Source organism: Rattus norvegicus, chromosome 17 (genome assembly GCF_021556685.1).
Source record: "Rattus norvegicus strain SHRSP/BbbUtx chromosome 17, alternate assembly SHRSP_T2T, whole genome shotgun sequence".
Lineage (NCBI taxonomy): Eukaryota > Metazoa > Chordata > Mammalia > Rodentia > Muridae > Rattus > Rattus norvegicus.
The window spans coordinates 65,116,095-65,133,938 of NC_141550.1; the positions used below are offsets into that span (position 1 = coordinate 65,116,095).

At 42.1% G+C, this 17,844-nt stretch overlaps 1 protein-coding gene across 4 annotated transcripts in view; it reads left to right on the plus strand.

The window, feature by feature from the left end:
• Positions 1-17,844, plus strand: part of Ryr2 (ryanodine receptor 2) — a 593,362-nt gene that overhangs the window by 396,129 nt on the left and 179,389 nt on the right. For all 4 annotated transcript variants that reach the window (XM_087591546.1, NM_032078.3, NM_001191043.3 and 1 more), the window contains 6 exon segments: positions 286-372; positions 3,884-4,110; positions 7,896-8,694; positions 10,940-11,140; positions 14,123-14,228; positions 15,579-15,722. In XM_087591546.1, the coding sequence (XP_087447672.1) occupies positions 286-372; positions 3,884-4,110; positions 7,896-8,694; positions 10,940-11,140; positions 14,123-14,228; positions 15,579-15,722 (1,564 nt within the window).

Consider the following 17,844-nt stretch of genomic DNA (forward strand, 5'->3'; position numbering starts at 1 on the left):
TCCTAAGGTGAGAAACTCAGAAATTAAGAGAGGAGGAAAACAGAAATGAGCTTGCGACATGTGCAAGTCTCTGTTGCTCATTTGCAGAACCACAAACCTTTCAGAGTTAACAGTATTTCCCTCCCAAGCTGTTATGAGTCCAGAGATAATTGAAAGGCTATTCACAAGATGGAAGGGAAAGTCTCCAGTCTGCTCTGTCACCTGCCCCTTGGTGGCTGTAGACAAAACGCTTTTATCTTCCTCTCCTCTCTTTACTAACAGTGACGCACTCACTTGTTATTTAAGGTGGAGCCAAGCACGAAGTTATTTCCTGCGGTTTTCGCGCAAGCTACAAGTCCCAATGTTTTCCAGTTTGAGTTGGGCAGAATAAAGGTAAGAGGGACCCTGTTTCAGATCTCCACTGTTGATATAATAAAACACTCTGACCAAGAGAAGATTGGAGAGGAAAGGATTCGTTTCAGTTTATATTTCCGGGTAAGAGTGCATCCCTGAGCAAAGTCAGGGGAGGAGCCATTGAGGAATTCAAATTATTGGCTTCCTCTTTGGCTCGTTCGGAAAGCTCTCTTATACAGGCCAAGAGCCTAGTGCTGATTATACCCACAATATGCTAGGCACTCCCACACCAGATAAGCCCATTGTGAAGACAATTATTCATTCATACACGTATGTAAGTACTCATTCATAAACACACACATACACATGAAAATAATTTATGAGTGCTTCGGCCGCATGTGTGTATGTGCAATACTTACATGTGCCTGATGTCCATGGAGAGGCCAGAAGTAGGCATGAGATCCTCCAGCACTGGAGTCATAGGTGTCGTGAGCTGCCATGTCAGTCCTGAGAACTAAAACTGTGACCCAAACTCAGGCACTCCTGGCTGCTGAGGTAACACTCCACCTGGAGTCTATGCCTTTAGCTGAGCTTTCCTTTCCCCGGGTGACTTTAGGCGGTGTCAAGATGAGAATGAAAACTAACCCAGACAGACTCCTTCATAGTATTGCATCTCTATAATTTCTATTTGTGCTTGGCACGCACTTCTAAACTGGATGCAGTATTTTATTATCACCAATGTACATTTTGTTTATTACTTTATTTATATTTAGATATAGCTAATCACCAATATAGATATTTTTTTAGGGGAAAGACAGCCACATTTGAAAAATTTAGGTTACTATGATAACATAATTCAGTTTGTTTTGAATATATCATTCCATAAAGCAAAGCTTATAGAGAAAAAAATAACCTCAATAAAGTAACCATCGATATGGTAACCCTTGAACTGTCAGTCCTTGAAACCACGCTGTCATGAGAGCGTGACCTGTGGGGTTCTCTGGGAACATGAATGGGAGAATAGCTAACCTACACTGGGTGGAGGAGGAGGATATGAGATTTGGGTTGATTACTGTTAATCATTGCTCACATGGTACATTTACAAGGAGCAGGTTCTCCTGGGAGAGGGAGAGAGAAAACAGAAGTTCGAAGAGCAAATTGATGGGAGTTAAGTGCGTGAACTCAAGGAGTTCTGCTGGGGCCTGGGTAGAGAGAGACAGGTTCGGATTGAGAGATACGTGGCACACACTATGGTGAAAAGTTGGCACACATTACGTCGAGGTGTTTACTGACATTTGAAGAGGGGCGTTTTGTCCTGGGATAGTACACGGATAGGAACGTGGAGATGAAGAAGAGCGGCACTGGTGGGTGCGTACCGGTGATCTGATACTGTCTACATGGGAGCTGTGATGAGGTCCTTGAGACCTGTGATGGAGAAGAACCGTAGGGTTCACATTGCTTCCTGGGAGAAGGTAATAAGGCTTGACAGCAGATTGGTTTAATAACATTGGTTAAGTGGATTTGGGCACTGGAAGCAAGGCTCAATACTTAAAAGTTCATTCCAGTTTGGGTGATTTGGGAATGTCCACACCACAGCTAGATGAGCTTGTGGAAACTGAGGAGAGAAATTGGACTTCATCTTGTGATTGTAAAGTTGGGGTCCCATGCACTTTTTAGGTGAATGTGGTAGATTGTTTTTCCGGGCTGAGTCAGTGACCTGCAACTTGCTTAGCATATTTGCTAGACAGCATAATGTTGTTCTCAGTATTTGTTTAGTGAAGGGGAGACAGTATAGATAAAAAAAATCTTACCACCCTATGCTCAATATTTTATTAATGAATATATATATACATATATATGTATATATATATACAGACACACACATATACACACATCTATAGTTGGAGATTCAGCTAGGGAAAGAGAGTGGGCAAGACAGGGAGACAGAGACAGAACGAAGCATGTGCTGTGCTGGAGATTAAGGATTTTAGTGATCCAGAGATTAGGTGGGATTTATCTTTGATAGTGGGGGGAAACGCTTATAGAAACTCCCTTTATAGAGGGAGAAGATGGGAGGCTGGAGAATCTGGTTGACTCAACTATGGAAGGGTTATCTGTGAGCAAGGCTGAGAATAAGCCACCAAGAACATTTGAGAAGAACCAAGGAGGCAGGTTACAGAGGCCACCACGGTGTGTGTGGAATCTGAGTGGCAACAGTCACAAATCAAAGACTATACAAAACTGTCAGTGCACCGTGAGCGGAGGGGAGCGTGTAGATGTGTTATTGAGGAGGACTTTTGTGAAGGGAGCAGAATTTTCGCTAAGTGGTAGGAGAAGCTGTCATGGGGAATTCAGAAGCAATGTGGCGTGGCAAGAAGAGGGTGGATGGAGGTCATTTCCCTTCCTTCTTCCTGATGCTTTGTGTGAGTTCTCAGGGAATGACTCCAGCAGCCTCCCAGTGAGGGTTCCTTTATGCTGTTTGACTTGCCCCACTGCAATCTGAGTGATCCTCACTGCTTTAAATCATGAGTCAGCTCTTAGCATCCCATTACTTAGAGCACTAAAGACTGTTTTCCCCAGTCTAAAACCTCCGTGATCTCTATTCTATTCCTGCTTTTCTTTATGTCTCCAACAAGATAAGTGGAAGCTGTAAGAGGCAAGGGCTTTGTTTGTTGTGTTATTAACATGCCCTCAGTATCTAAAACAGTGCCTGAGCTCTGTAGTAAATGTATCTATCCTTCGTAAGAGGGAATAGGTAATACCAGGAAAGAGAACTCCTGTAGGAAGCAGTCCGGGGCTCTCCAAAGGGAAGGAAAGGCTGAGGCTGTGGCAGAGGTGGCAAATGTGTTGTCATAGGCTCCTGTTGGAGGCAAGCAGTTAGGTTGTCAGGATCATACGTAAGTGGATACTTCTGAGCAAAGCAGAAGACCGTTCCTTCTGAAGCGAGAGGAATTCAGGCTGGCTAAAACAGCCCATTCCAGATTGGGAGAAAATAAATTGTGCTGGCTAAAGTCAAACTCTTGAATTTCATGAGAAACAGATGGGTTTATCCACTCTGGGATCTCTGTATATTGTAGGCTGGATAGAATGCGCTTAAGATGGGGGGAGGGGCGACAGTGGGAAGATGATGAAAGAGAGCTTAGTAGAATCTCCTGAAGTCAAAATGTCTGGAACTCAAAAGGCTTGCCAGTGTCCTCTGGGCCTAGCCCTGTGAAGCAACATGATGGATAGATACAGGCTTAGACTTGGTCATACTTGCATGGCACTCATGGGGAAGACACACCCCTAACTGTTTCCCCTGCCCCAAATTTCAGCTGTTTTCTTGACACATTTTTCTCCATCTGTCCTTGCAGGAAATTTTAAACCAATTTTCTCTAATTTCTGTCTGCACAATCTAAACTCACAGTGCATTTTATTTATCCCAGCTCTTTCCAATGCAGAATATAAGTCAGTGTATTAGCAGCCCCAAGTGACGTGAACAAATGACACCTCTCTCTCTCTCTCTCTCTCTCTCTCTCTCTCTCTCTCTCTCTGCCTCTCCATGCTCCAGAATGTGATGCCTCTCTCAGCGGGATTGTTTAAGAGTGAGCACAAAAACCCCGTGCCCCAGTGTCCTCCACGTCTGCACGTGCAGTTCCTGTCACATGTCCTGTGGAGCCGGATGCCCAACCAGTTCCTCAAGGTGGATGTCTCTCGAATCAGTGAACGCCAAGGCTGGCTGGTGCAGTGTCTGGATCCTCTGCAGTTCATGTCCCTCCACATCCCCGAGGAGAACAGGTGAGCCCTGGGCACTTTTTACTGTTGGATGTGGTGTTTGGAATTAGAGTCTCCACGAGGGGTGGATTGGGTGTCTCAGAAGAGTGGTCTGGTACAGGAGCCATGTGCAAAAAGCCTGGCATGGTGGCCTATGTTTGTAATCCCAGCGCTAAAAGAGTAGAGATGAGAAACATATCTTTGGGGTTTCCCGGGCAGCCAGCCTAGCCCCCACCCCAAAAGTGAATGTCTCATGAGGAATGATGCCCAAGGCTGGCCTTTGAACTCTACACATGTACACACACACTGCACTTCACCCTACACACACACACACACACACACACACACACACACACACACACACACTGGCCTGTGTAGCTCATGCTTAAGTGTATCTTTCAACCACTTTGCTATTATTTGAGACTTGCAAAAGCAGTGCCATCCAGAACTGGGAGAGCTTTGGGGGATGAGATGCTAGGAGCAAAATTAGAAAATTCTTCATTTTAACCATGTGAAAAACCAAATCTAAGAAGCTTAAAAAGCAAAAGCGTGAAGACCACGAGAGCACTTCAGGGTTCCAGGCAGCAATGACACTCAGAGCTCAGAGGAAGGCTGCTTTCTGGTTCCCAATCTTTCCCTGTGGCTACCCTTCAAATCACAGAGGTTTCACTTCAGCTGTCTGTTGTGAGCTAGGAGTTAAGGTTCTTAGGCTGTGCACCAAGGTAAGGTATCCAGATAACCTGGAAACTCTAGGTCATAAACTAAGAGCGAACTTGGCTTGAAGGCGGAAGTAAGACTCACTACTTTCCCTCTTAGGTTTGTGGTCTAAAAGCTAGGCTGGATTTTAGACTTTTGTTAAAGTTTGGTGAGAGAAAGAGAGTGATCTGTCCAAGACCCTTTATAGGGTGCCTATGATTCAGTCAGCCGTGCTCCTGAGTGTACGTAGGCAACACTAGTTGGAGTCAGTAGGATATAGACTTAAAGACATACATCTCATACGTACTATAAGGAAAAAGTGGACATGAACTTGAGAAGGGGATGGTGTGTGTGTGTGTGTGTGTGTGTGTGTGTGTGTGTGTGTGTGTGTATGTGTGTGTGTGGTGTTGTAACTCCAAAGGAGTTTGGGGAAGTGATAGATACTATGAAAGTTGATTGGACTCTTGTATCAAAGCATCTTGATGTGTTTATTTATTATTATTGGATCTGTATAATATAATATATATATATATATATATATATATATATATATATATAGTCTGTATGTATATACACACATTCCATAGATGTTTAGATTGATTTAGTTCTTTTTTTTTCTGTGTGAGGTAATTTTTATCAGAATTTTGCAACTGATAATGTTTTTTTTAAAAAAGAAAGAAGAAAACACCAGAGAAGAATTCCTTCTGTGCGGGAAAGATTCCCCTTTCTACTGGTAGAAAACTTTATACACACTAGGATATTTTGTGATACTAAGAAACAAGGTGTTTTATCACTAATATTGTCTGTGATGAATGCATTATGTAAAAAAGTAATTTAAACTTCCACTAGAGTTCTAGCATGATTTGATATTTTTCCTAAATGTGAGGACCACAGCTGCATTGACAAAAAAAGAATTGGAATTAGGTTCCCAAGAAGGCAAGAGGGCTCCACAGCAAGGAAAGATGGCTTCTCAAGTGACAACATCACCCTCTATATTGACCTTAGTGACCAGTCATGACCTGGTCTGTGCCAGGCTCCCCTGCAGCCACAGGGAAATCTGATAAGACCTGCTTTCCTGAGGGAAAGAGTCTCCAATGGCATAAGACCATTGAAAGTTGGGGATCATAGTAGGTATATGCCAGCATTTTGTACTTTTCTGAATGCACATTATAATTGTTATTTAATTTTAAGATCTGGCCAGCCTGGTACTTGCCTTGTAGACCTAAATGCCTTCAATGTCAAAGAGATCTGCCTACCTCTGCCTCCTAGGTGCTAGTGTTGAAGGCATGAACCACCCTGTCCACCATTCCTTTCCTTTTTCTTTTTTACTTATATGTGTGTAAGCCATGGGTGTTCAGGCTCCTGTGGAAGCCATACAGGGCCATTGGATTCCTTGGAGTTGGAGTTTTTAGTAGTTTTGGATCACCTGTCGTGGGTCCAGGAAGAGCAGCGAGTGGTCTTAACTCCTGAGCCGTCTCCAGCCTTGCAACTATTGTTTATTTTCTTCTATGGGGAGGGGTGTGGCTTTGTCTCTCCAACTGGAAAGGGAGCTCTTCAATGACTGCAAGCTTGCTTGTGCTCCTTGCACTGTCTGTACACAGTGCTTAATGTGTTCTCCAGAGCAATGTCTGATGAATAAATGAATATTATTGAGGTATGGAGTAGTGCTCCCTCGGAAGCTATTAAAGGTATGAGTTAAATTTGTCAGATGTTGGCATACCAGCAAACAACCTAGAGAAATCAGTAGCTCTCAAGTGAGCATTTGTTTCCGGCTCAAATTCTTTGGGTCATGGGTCCTCTATTGCTCTTCCAGGCTGACTATTGAGGAAGAAAACAGTGGAGGAAGGCCTTTCTGGATGAGCGGGTCCTTCTTTTCTTGAAGGTTATACCATGGTTCTGCTTCTAATGCCAGTGTCTCCTGTGTACTATCTATAGGTTTTAGACTCAGTATTGATGCATGGACATATCCAAGGAACCATGTGAATTAGCAGAAATGACATGTTAGGTATTGCCTGGCCGTGTGGTTTAAGGGAAACAGAGTGAGCTGACCTATGGGCCCAGGCTGACATAGATGAGGTCACCGCTATCAGAGATGCTACTTACAGCAGTGGAGGGCGGGATCTGAGAGCCTAGTCATAGTGAAGAGACTATGGGACTGTGGAGTGCTCATCCCCCAGACGAGACATCTTTATTACACCTCCACCAAGGCTCAGGGAACCCTGTGGAAGAATTGTAAGATCCCAAGATCAGGGCAGATTGGAGCAAAGCACAGCCTTCTGCATAGGACGGAATCCCTGCTCTTACAAATTCCCAGCAGCTGCTGAAGCCATCTACATATGACCCGCATGAGACCAGGCCAATCAACATTTTAGGATGGACTGGAAGGGCCTCACAAAGCCCCAAATGCAGTTAATGGCAGTTGATGGCTTCTGGGAAAAGGAAAGTCAGTTTTAATTTGTTTAAGGGTGTGTGGTCCCTAGTAGGCCTATTGTACTCCAGTGGATGCCCTCATACCCATGAGTATACAAAATTATCAAGGAATTAATAATGATAATAATAATAGTAGTAATAATAGAGTTCAGGAAATTACCCTTTTATTTTGCTAAGAGGAAGATGTCATTTGCATTTTTTGTTTCATGTACCTTGTAGGATCATAGGTAGTCCTGGTCTGTGATGTGGGGGTCTATGCAGGATGCTGGCAGATAGTTTACATTAGAGGATGAGAGCTCCATTCACTCATTTCTGCCCTGATGGGGTCATAGTGCAGAGACAGTGGCACTATGGCCCCAGGAAATGCCTTCTTTCTCAGATCATGTTAGCTTGTTGTAAAAGGAAAGGCAGGATTTCCCTCCCAAGAATTCTCAGGCTTTGAAATTGGGGATTCCCAGGCTTGGGCTGAAACCCTGTATCTAAAAGGATACTTACAGCCTTACTACAGGGAGGTGTAGTTCTAGACAAACGCAGGATTGACAAGTTCAGCTGAAATCCTCCCAAGTAAGAAAACATGTGAGCCAACTAGAAGTGATTTACAAATACCGTGAAGCCGCTAAATGTCAGAAAATCAAAAGATGTCAGTGCCTGCTCCCTGAACCCTCTTCTCCTCCCTCCCACAGATCTGTTGATATCTTAGAGCTGACCGAGCAGGAGGAGTTGTTGCAGTTTCACTACCACACCCTCCGCCTCTACTCTGCAGTCTGTGCCCTTGGGAATCACCGGGTGGCGCATGCACTGTGCAGCCACGTGGACGAACCTCAGCTGCTCTATGCCATTGAGAACAAGTACATGCCTGGCTTGCTGCGAGCCGGGTACTATGACCTGCTGATTGACATCCACCTCAGCTCCTACGCCACCGCCAGGCTCATGATGAACAATGAGTTCATCGTCCCGATGACAGAGGAGACAAAGAGCATCACCCTCTTCCCTGATGAGAACAAGAAACATGGCCTCCCGGGCATAGGCCTCAGCACCTCTCTCCGCCCTCGGATGTGCTTTTCCTCCCCTAGTTTCGTGAGCATTAGCAACGAATGCTATCAGTATAGTCCCGAGTTCCCACTGGACATCCTCAAGGCCAAGACCATCCAGATGCTCACAGAAGCGGTGAAGGAGGGCAGCCTCCACGCGCGGGATCCCGTGGGCGGGACCACCGAGTTCCTCTTTGTGCCTCTCATCAAGCTCTTCTACACCCTGCTCATCATGGGCATCTTTCACAATGAGGATTTGAAACACATCCTGCAGTTGATTGAGCCTAGTGTGTTTAAGGAAGCTGCCACTCCAGAGGAGGAAGGAGGTGCCCCAGAGAAGGAGATTAGTATAGACGACTCTAAACTGGAAGTCAAAGAGGAAGCCAAAGCAGGCAAAAGGCCTAAGGAAGGCTTACTCCAGATGAAACTCCCGGAGCCTGTTAAACTACAGGTAACTGCGGCAAAAAAAATGGAGGGACTTTCAGAATTGCTAAGTGTTAAAGTAGTAAAACCCACCCGGTTTCCTTTCTCTCTTGCACTGCTCTCTATAAACCTGTTTTCTACTCTTTACCTTCACAATTCACTACCCATTCACTTGTGTGTCTCCCCATGTTTCTTCATAAGCATTTCACCCACGTGATAGTTGTGTGAATTTGAGGCACAAATGTCTCCTTTCCTCCTCACCTCCCCTGTTGTCCATGTTAGAACATGCACATACCCCTCTGCTTAGAAAGCAAGAGTGTCCTTTTCCTGCATGTATGTAAGGAGTCTGGACATTGCCTGGCTTTGTGTTTGCCAAGGTTTATTAGAGTTTGCTTAATCCATGCCTCTTCAATACTTTAGTTTGACATTTGAGTCATTGGCAATAGTTCATTGGTATTGGTCCATTTGCATTAATTCATTGGTATTAGTTCATTGGTATTGGTTCATTTGCATTAGTTCATTGATATTAGTTCATTGGTTCTAGTTCAGTTGGCATTAGTTTATTGGTTTTAGTTCTTTGGTTCTAGTTCAGTTGGCATTAGTTTATTGGTTTTAGTTCTTTGGTTCTAGTTCAGTTGGCATTAGTTTATTGGTTTTAGTTCATTGGTATTAGTTCTTTGGTATTACTAGTTTTGCTCATCAACTCAGTCAGCATCAATGGAAGTCACATTCCGGACCATGTGCTTGGTGTAGAGAGAAGGAAACAGGTATGAATTCTGCCTTCCAGAAGTGCACAGTCTCTAGGGAAATTTGTACCTGCCGATTGAATTTCTTTTTGATGTCATTGTCAAAATTCATCTGGTTGTCTGAAGTATAAGATGAATCGCTAGGAGAAAGATCTTTTGGAATTCTGTCAGAAAGAGAAGGAAGGGTCTTTGTAGGTGGCGATTTTTCAGCTGAGGTCAGGTAGAGAAGCAGAGATTCCATAGGGGTAACCAGAGGGATTGGGTAGAGGGACCCAGGAGCTTTGTACACAGAGCAGGCAGCACAGCAAAGGGCCTGAGGCTGGAGAGGCCAGGTGGTGGCTCCAAGGAAAGCAGAGGTGAATGTAGCAGCCCAGAGTCTGTTTCTTCAGAAAGCAGTCAGACTTGTTCAGACCCGAGGGCATAGTAGCCTCATAGTGCCCTGTACTTTGACAATAGACTTGGAGGAGAAAGATGAGATTGAGCGTTGAAATGATCATACCAATTGACATGTGGGATTTTTATTTTTAAGGTTTTCTTTTTGCTACAAAAGGGTGTTAAGTATAGTAGTGGTTTTTCTAAATTAGACTCATTCTTTTATAGGCAACTTACTTTCTAAAAATATTTAATTTTGTTTACATGTATGAATATGTGTGTGTGGGGTATAGACATATGAGAGCAGGTACCTACAGAAGCTGTACTAGAGCGTCAGATCCCCCAGGAGCTTGAGTTAGGAAGTTGTCATCCACCTGACACAGGGCTGAGAACTCAGCTCAAAGCCTCTGGAAAGAGCAACAGGCTCTCTTAGCTCAGCCGTCTCTTCAGCCCCCGAGTTTTTGTGCGTTTGTTTCGTTTTGTTTTGTTTTCTTGTGTTGCTTGGAATTACACCCTTGGCTAATACTTCAGGGTAAGCATTCTACCACAAAGCCACATCTCCAGACACGTTCATCAACAAACATTTCTCAACAAATACTCTACCCATTAAAATTTGCTTGGTTTTCTATGAGAAATCACCTAGCTAGCTGCTTAAGCAGTGAACTTTCACCTCATAATCAGCTTATATATGACCACTATATTCTATTCTGGCCCTAGATCAGGGATTCAGTGGTGTCTTTCTGTTCAGCAGTGTTTACTCTATGCTTTTTCTCCTAAAGGTACATTACCATGTCCTTCCTCTAACAATTGAGTTATAACCCAATTAAAAGTGTTTTGAAGGAAAGGTCTTCTACTTTCCAACCGATGGTGAAAACTCTCCCAGAAGACCCCTTTGTAAACTCTTCCTTGTTTATCCATTGGCTGCTCTGCCTGTGGTACTGAAGAGGACTTCTGATGGTTACCTCACTCCAGGGGCATGCATCTACTCTGCTGGCTTGTACATGTTAGTTTCACTCAGAATTACTAAACACGCTTCTGCTGGTGAAGTACTAGGATTCTGTGTTTTAGAGAGACTAGGAAACAGAATATTTAACACTGGTTATGACTTGATAAACATTAAATATTAATGCTATGTCTTTTAAATGATCTTCTCAGATGTGCCTCTTGCTTCAGTACCTCTGTGACTGCCAGGTTCGGCACCGGATAGAAGCCATTGTAGCCTTTTCAGATGACTTTGTAGCCAAACTCCAAGACAATCAGCGGTTCAGGTATAATGAAGTCATGCAAGCCTTAAACATGTCTGCTGCACTCACTGCCAGGAAAACCAAGGAGTTCCGGTCACCACCACAGGAGCAGGTACCAGAGTGTAATTGAAGAGCTTCTTTCTCATTTTGGAGTTTTGGAGCAGTCAGGATCTGTGCATTACAAAAAAATCTCATGATAAGTTACGAGTGGCCTTTCCTTTCTGCTCTGTTGAAATTAGCTATATTCATTTGATCAACAGTCTCAGTTTCAATTTACCTGGTCGAAGCAAACTATTACTAATCATTTAGTGAGATATGGTTATACTATCTGATAAGTAACTAATCACTAAAAGGCATCAGGTCAACTAGAGTTGGTTCAAGGAAGTCAGGATGGCACAACTTGAGGTTCCACAAATAGTGATTATACTCAACCACAGACGGGTCAACTTGTACTGGCCCAGGTCACTTCAAATAATAGAAACCCTCCACTGAAGGAGCAGACACAAGGTTCTTTCACTTTGACACCTTGTAGAAGAAAGGGTCCGTAGCCCCAGGGCCCTTTCTTTAGGTCTCCCATTGGTTAGTGTCAGAGAAAGCTCTCTAACATGGGAGTTTGAGTAAGAACCAGAGTTCATTGCATCACACTGAAAATGTTCATATTTGAGTTAAAAAATCTCTCTTTTGACCCACAGCCAGGAGAAGGTTAAGTGAAAAAAGAAACCTACTCTGAGACTGCAGCTCTTCCTATCATGACAAAACTGTACTCACTAACCTTCTCTAGTAGAAAAATAAGATCTTAGCAAAGAAGAAAGGGCCCAAGAAGAACCCAGGGCATTTTAGATTAAAAAAATACAATAGCTAGGAAGAGAAGTGGCCCAGAGAACAGAATGGAGACAGCAGAGGTGGCATTTTAACTTGGAAGAGAGCAGCGCAAAAGAATCCTTGGAGGAAAAGAGAGAAAAGAGACAGCAAAGAGAGACAAGCATCTCAGCGTGATATTGAGCTGCAAAAGAGGAGCAATAGGCAAACCGAAAAAAAAGGTCACTGAACAAAAAATGTCTTAAAATATCAAATTCTCTAAAGCGGTGGCTTGAGCTCAGCCTTCCTAAAGCTGCAGCCCTCGAATACAGTTCCTCATGTTGTGGTGACTCCCAACCATACAATCATGTCATGTCTACTTCATAACTAAGTTTGTTACTGTTATGAATTGTAATGTAAATATCTGATAGGCAGGATATATGGTATGTGACCCCCAAGGAGGGGTCATTTGACCCACAAAGGGGATGTGACCCACAGGTTGAGAACTCTTCCTCTAAAGGATATGAAACTAGAGATTCAAGAAGCTAGTGCAGCCCAAAGGATTTCACACCAATGAATATTATAGCTGAATTTCTGAAAAAATACAGCCAAGAAACAAGTTTGGAAAGAAATGAAGTCTTACAGGCAGAGGGAAGATAAGTCTGAATAACGGTAGGTTGTTTTCAGAGAAGATGGGGCCAGCATGAGGTGGAAGATGTGTCTCTACCACAGAAAGAAAACCTGTCAGCACAGAGTTCTACATGCTGTGCAAAAGACCTTTCAAGAGGAAGTGAGCATTGAGACACTTAAAGATAAGAGGCTTGAGGCATGATATGGAGGTTATGTCTGCCTCCTCCTCTTCAGGAAGACTCAAGTTTGGTTCAAAGCTTCCACATGTAGTGGCTCGCAACCACTTGTAACTCTAGCTCCAGTGGATATGACAACCTTTTCTGATCTCTACGGCATCTGCACACCACACCACACACACACACACACACACACACACACACACACACACACACTTAAATACAATAAAATGTAAAGAAGCTAGGGAATCTTGGATATGCTATTTAAAAAAAAAAGCTAAAGACGATTTTTTTTTAATCAGAAGAAAAGAAAAGTGACAGAAGAGAATAGAGAAAGAAAAATGAAAACAAACCAAAACCAAACACTGGAAAGTGTTAGGCTTACACACCTTTTCTTACCTCAGCTTTATCCAAATATTGTTTGGGGGTTAAGTAGACGTTATACAACTATCTTTTGCTGTCTAACTGAGTGTGTAGAGAATTTAAGATCACTATATTGTAAATGGAGATTAAAGGGACACGGGTAGAGATAAGACTTTAGAATTCTTCCCAACTGGAGAAATGCTGGCACCAGCAGCCAAATTATACATGTTTGATCTCTCTGTATTATGTCTCCTAAGAGCATATGAATCTGTTATTATCTCAAATCTGTAATAAAAGGACATTATAAACTATAAACATTTTCAAAAGAAAAATATAGGAGGACATCAAAGCCCTCTTATCTTAGTTTGTGAATTTAATATTATTGGTACTAAAACTTAAGCAGATGGGAGAGAGAGTCCCGAGTTTGAATAAAACATGAATATCAACATCAGCTTAGCTATTGTGTAGCTTTTCTATTGTGTTTAGAACTTTTCTTCTCTTTGAATTGGTAACCTTCTCAAAAGCCTTCTTTGAAATATGCAGAATGTGCCAGTGTTAGAAAATAACGGTTATGAGGAGCATAATAAATTGTGCAGAATACAATCAAATATTTCAAAATGATTTTATGTGTGTGAGTGTATGTGTGTGTGTGTGTATGTGTGTGTGTGTGTAGAAGTTTATGCTTTGTGTATATAGGTGTGTATGTAACACCTTGAAGCCAGAAGAAGGTGTCAGATCTCCTGGAGGAAAGTGACAAGAAGTTATAAGTTACCTGATAGGGACACTCAGAACTAAACTGGTGTCCTTTGTAAGGACAGAAAGCATTCCTACCTATCTAGCCCCTAAAAACACCTGTACTTAAGCTATAAAATGTATGTGAGTCTGACATTAATGGACTCATTAATAGAAGAGGATTCTACACATTTACAACTATTCTCCATCTCCCAATACCCAGGAGAAATTGACATATTTTGCGATGCTAGTTGGACTGAACGATAGACAATGGCTTTCACTTATCAAGGGGAGTAATCTCTGCACATGAGAAATGCGATTTGGAAGGCTCCTGCATTCAGATTCACCATTCTTCCCTCTCTTGTTGGTCCTCTCTTGTTGTTTTCCTCTTCCAGATCAATATGCTTCTCAATTTTAAGGATGATAAAAGTGAATGCCCCTGCCCTGAAGAAATCCGAGACCAACTCCTAGATTTCCATGAGGACCTGATGACTCACTGTGGTAAACTTTTTGTTCTGATGATCTCTGTTGCTGTGCCAAATAATACCATGACCAACAGCAATTTAGGAGAGGAAAATATGTATTTGGCTTTATCTTATGGTTCTAGGTCATAGTCCATCACTGAGGGAAATTAGGGCCAGAATCCAAGCAAGAACCTAAAGAAATTGTGTAGGAAATGCTGCTTGTTGACTTATTCGGGTCTATGATTAGCTAGCTCTCCAGCACATCCCAGCACTACCTTCATAGGGAATGGTAACGCCCATAGTGGGCTTATACTTCTATATCAATTGACAATCAAGACTGTCAAGGCATGCCCACCAACTAACCTGCTAAGGAAATTAGTTGAATAACAATAATCAAACAAACAGAGGCTTGTGTTTCCTTATGACATGATGTAATAAAAGTTTGAGTTTCGGGGGCTGGAGAGATGGCTCAGTGGTTAAGAGCACCAACTGCTCTTCCAGAGGTCCTGAGTTCAATTCCCAGCAACCACATGGTGGCTCACAACCATCTGTAAAGAGATCCGATGCCCTCTTCTGGTGTATCTGAAAACAGCTACAGTGTACTTATATATAATAAATGAATAAATCTTTTTAAAAAAAGTTTGAGTTTCAATGGCAGAAAATTAATTTGTAATTTTTCCAGTGATGTAGATAAACAGATATAAGTAAAGAACTAACTACATACACATATACATATGCATATGCATATTATATGAATGACAGATATGGCACCAGTCAGCTTATGCTTATCTTTTTCTGGAAGAGATTAAGAATATCACACTGTACATTAATTTTATGAATGAAAGCCTGTTTGCCTATATATTAGGCTGTCTATATAACATCAATAAAATTTACCCCAAACAGCAGAATTATTGCTGTAGGTACAAAATATTCCCTGGCTTAGGGCATCTTGTTATGCCTTTTCTCTCTAGCTCTCAGTGAAAACACTGAGATACTTAGCAGAGAGGGGAATAGAAGTACTAGGAATTTTAGACAGCTAGGATAAGGTTCAGGCAAACAGTATTCAAAGTCTTTGATGCGGCAAAGGTCAGGCAAAGGGTAGAATTGATTTTGTCTCCTCATGGTGCCTTTTTGTTCTTCATTCAATATGAGTGTGCCCCGATTGTTAATGGTCCTGGGATAACAAGAACTGGGGGGGAAAGGAAGGAGGGGGAGGAGAGATGCTGAGAAGTGAAGCATTTTGGAGTGCTCTGGAGAGAGATAGCCCGGTGTATGAGGCCTCACTGGAAGCTGATGACAGAAAAGCCGGAGAGCCTGAGGTTAGCTCCCAACTCTTGTACTGTTTTAAAGGGCTTCCCCTTTCTGCTCCCCCTGCTGTTAATGCCAGGAATTGAACTGGATGAAGATGGATCTCTAGACGGAAGCAATGACTTAACAATCAGAGGACGTCTGCTGTCCCTGGTAGAAAAGGTGACCTACCTGAAGAAAAAGCAAGCTGAAAAACCAGTCGCAAGTGACTCCAGAAAGTCCTGTAAGCATCTGAAAGGGTCCTGGTCTAGTGCTCAGAGATATTTATTCATCCTCAGAATGAACACCCATTCAGTAGGAGGCCCCAACTTTCAAGGATCAGCTTCTTAAGTCAATCGCTATAGAACCCAGAAGTAGATGGTTGCCTCAGCTGTACTCATAGGACCAGTTTGGGAGGTAACTGCATTGTGGAGGGCATGGGCTCCCTGCAGATCTAACATTTTAGGTGTTTGGTCACAGACTACCAAGAGGAAGCATACTTGCAGTGCAAGCACGAAGATCAGATTTTGTATACCTAGCATCCATGCAAAAAAGCAGCAGTATACACCTATCACCCCATTGCTTAGGAGGTAAAAACAGGGTATCCTTGGGACTTGGCTTTCTAGCTAGTCTATCTGAAGTATTTAGCTTAAAGCTGTTGAGAGACCCCCAACTCAAAAGACAAAGGAGAGAACTCCCCAGGATGACATCAACATAAGTCTTTGGCCCCAACCATACTTATATTCATGTATATACATGTAGACAAATGTAAACAAATATGTATACACAGAGAAATAAAGAGAACAACTTAGCCTTCATAGGTAAATAATGTACACAATTTTTAAATACTTATATAAAGTTAAGCCATTCCTTTTGACACTATACACACACACACACACACACACACACACACATATAGTATACATATGTATATATGTAACTATGGCTCTATTTGGTTGTGAAGCCTTTTCTAAGCTTCAGAGACCACCTCTAAACAATTACTATCACCTCTAGTTAACTGTTTACTGTTTGATCAAGAAAATGGCTGCTGGTCCTTGGAACCACATAAGTCAGCCCTATTGAACTCTGAGTTCTTCAAAAGTATACTTTAATTCTGAAGGGGTCATGAACCAAATCTATTTGTATCACATTCTTATCACTGCATTTCGATTATCCTACCAATTTTAAGATACAGTACTGGTTTCATAAAGGTTCTTTCTAGAAAAAAGTAAAAAAGACTATTCATAAAATTATCATTTAGAGACACAACAAGATTAGAGGTAGGCTATCTTCAGCCAGTGTTCTCAGTTCCTAACCATGCATATTTGCTAATGTGTCTATGGCTTTTGCCTATTATCATGACAATGAGATTTTGAGACGTGGGGATATATTGACATTTGTTTACACTGTTTCTGTTTGGATGCATTTAGTAGGTTTTTTTTCCATAAATGATATGCAGGTACAACATAGATAGCTTCATTTGAGAGCATGCTGATATATTAATGAGAGAAAGTAAGCCTTACACTAGCCACTTGTACCCTAACTAATTTACATGTCTCTATTTTACTTAAAGTCATTTGGAAATTTCTATTTAAAAGAGACTGTGTTGCATACTATGCCAAGATAGCCTTGTTTGCCTGATATGATTTTTTTTTCAGTTTAGTTAAAACTGAACAATCAAACCCTTTTAGAGGTATTTTAAGTGACAGTTTAGATCCAAATTTAAGTAAAACCATATTGATGTAATAATCTATGCTGCAGACAACTTAATCAAGGAGCTCGCTGGGTATCCAAGCACAACCTTGAGTTTCCCACAAAGGACCTCTAGAGCTGGTGTGGTATCATACCTTCTGGGAGGAAAGTCAGAGGAAAAACTTCATGAAAGTAAAAGTTTTGGTTCCTTGTGCTGTTTGACAGATTTGTGGGCTCTCAACAGTAGTTCTCATTTTTTCTGCTGTTCTGACAAAAATACTTGGGAAAAAGCTAAGGAAAGTTATAGTTGACCTAACAATTTTCATGGGGTAAAGTCCATCATGGTGAGGAAGCTTGGAAAAGGATCATGAGGCTATCTGACACATTTCATTGATCACAGGAAGCAGGACCAGGTTATAAAAACCTCAAAACACACCCCCCTGTGACATACTTCCTCTAACAAGGCTCTACCCCTTGACGAGTCCATAACCTTCCCAAAAGTGCACCACCCACTGGAAACCAAGTATTCAAATACATGAACCTATGAAGAACATTTCTCATTCAAATCATTACAGCCTGTAATTCTGAAATAACTCATCTTAATTATAAAAATATTATCTAGTCAGAAGTGCTTGTATTTTATCCTTAATAAATTACCTATGGTCTCTCTGTAA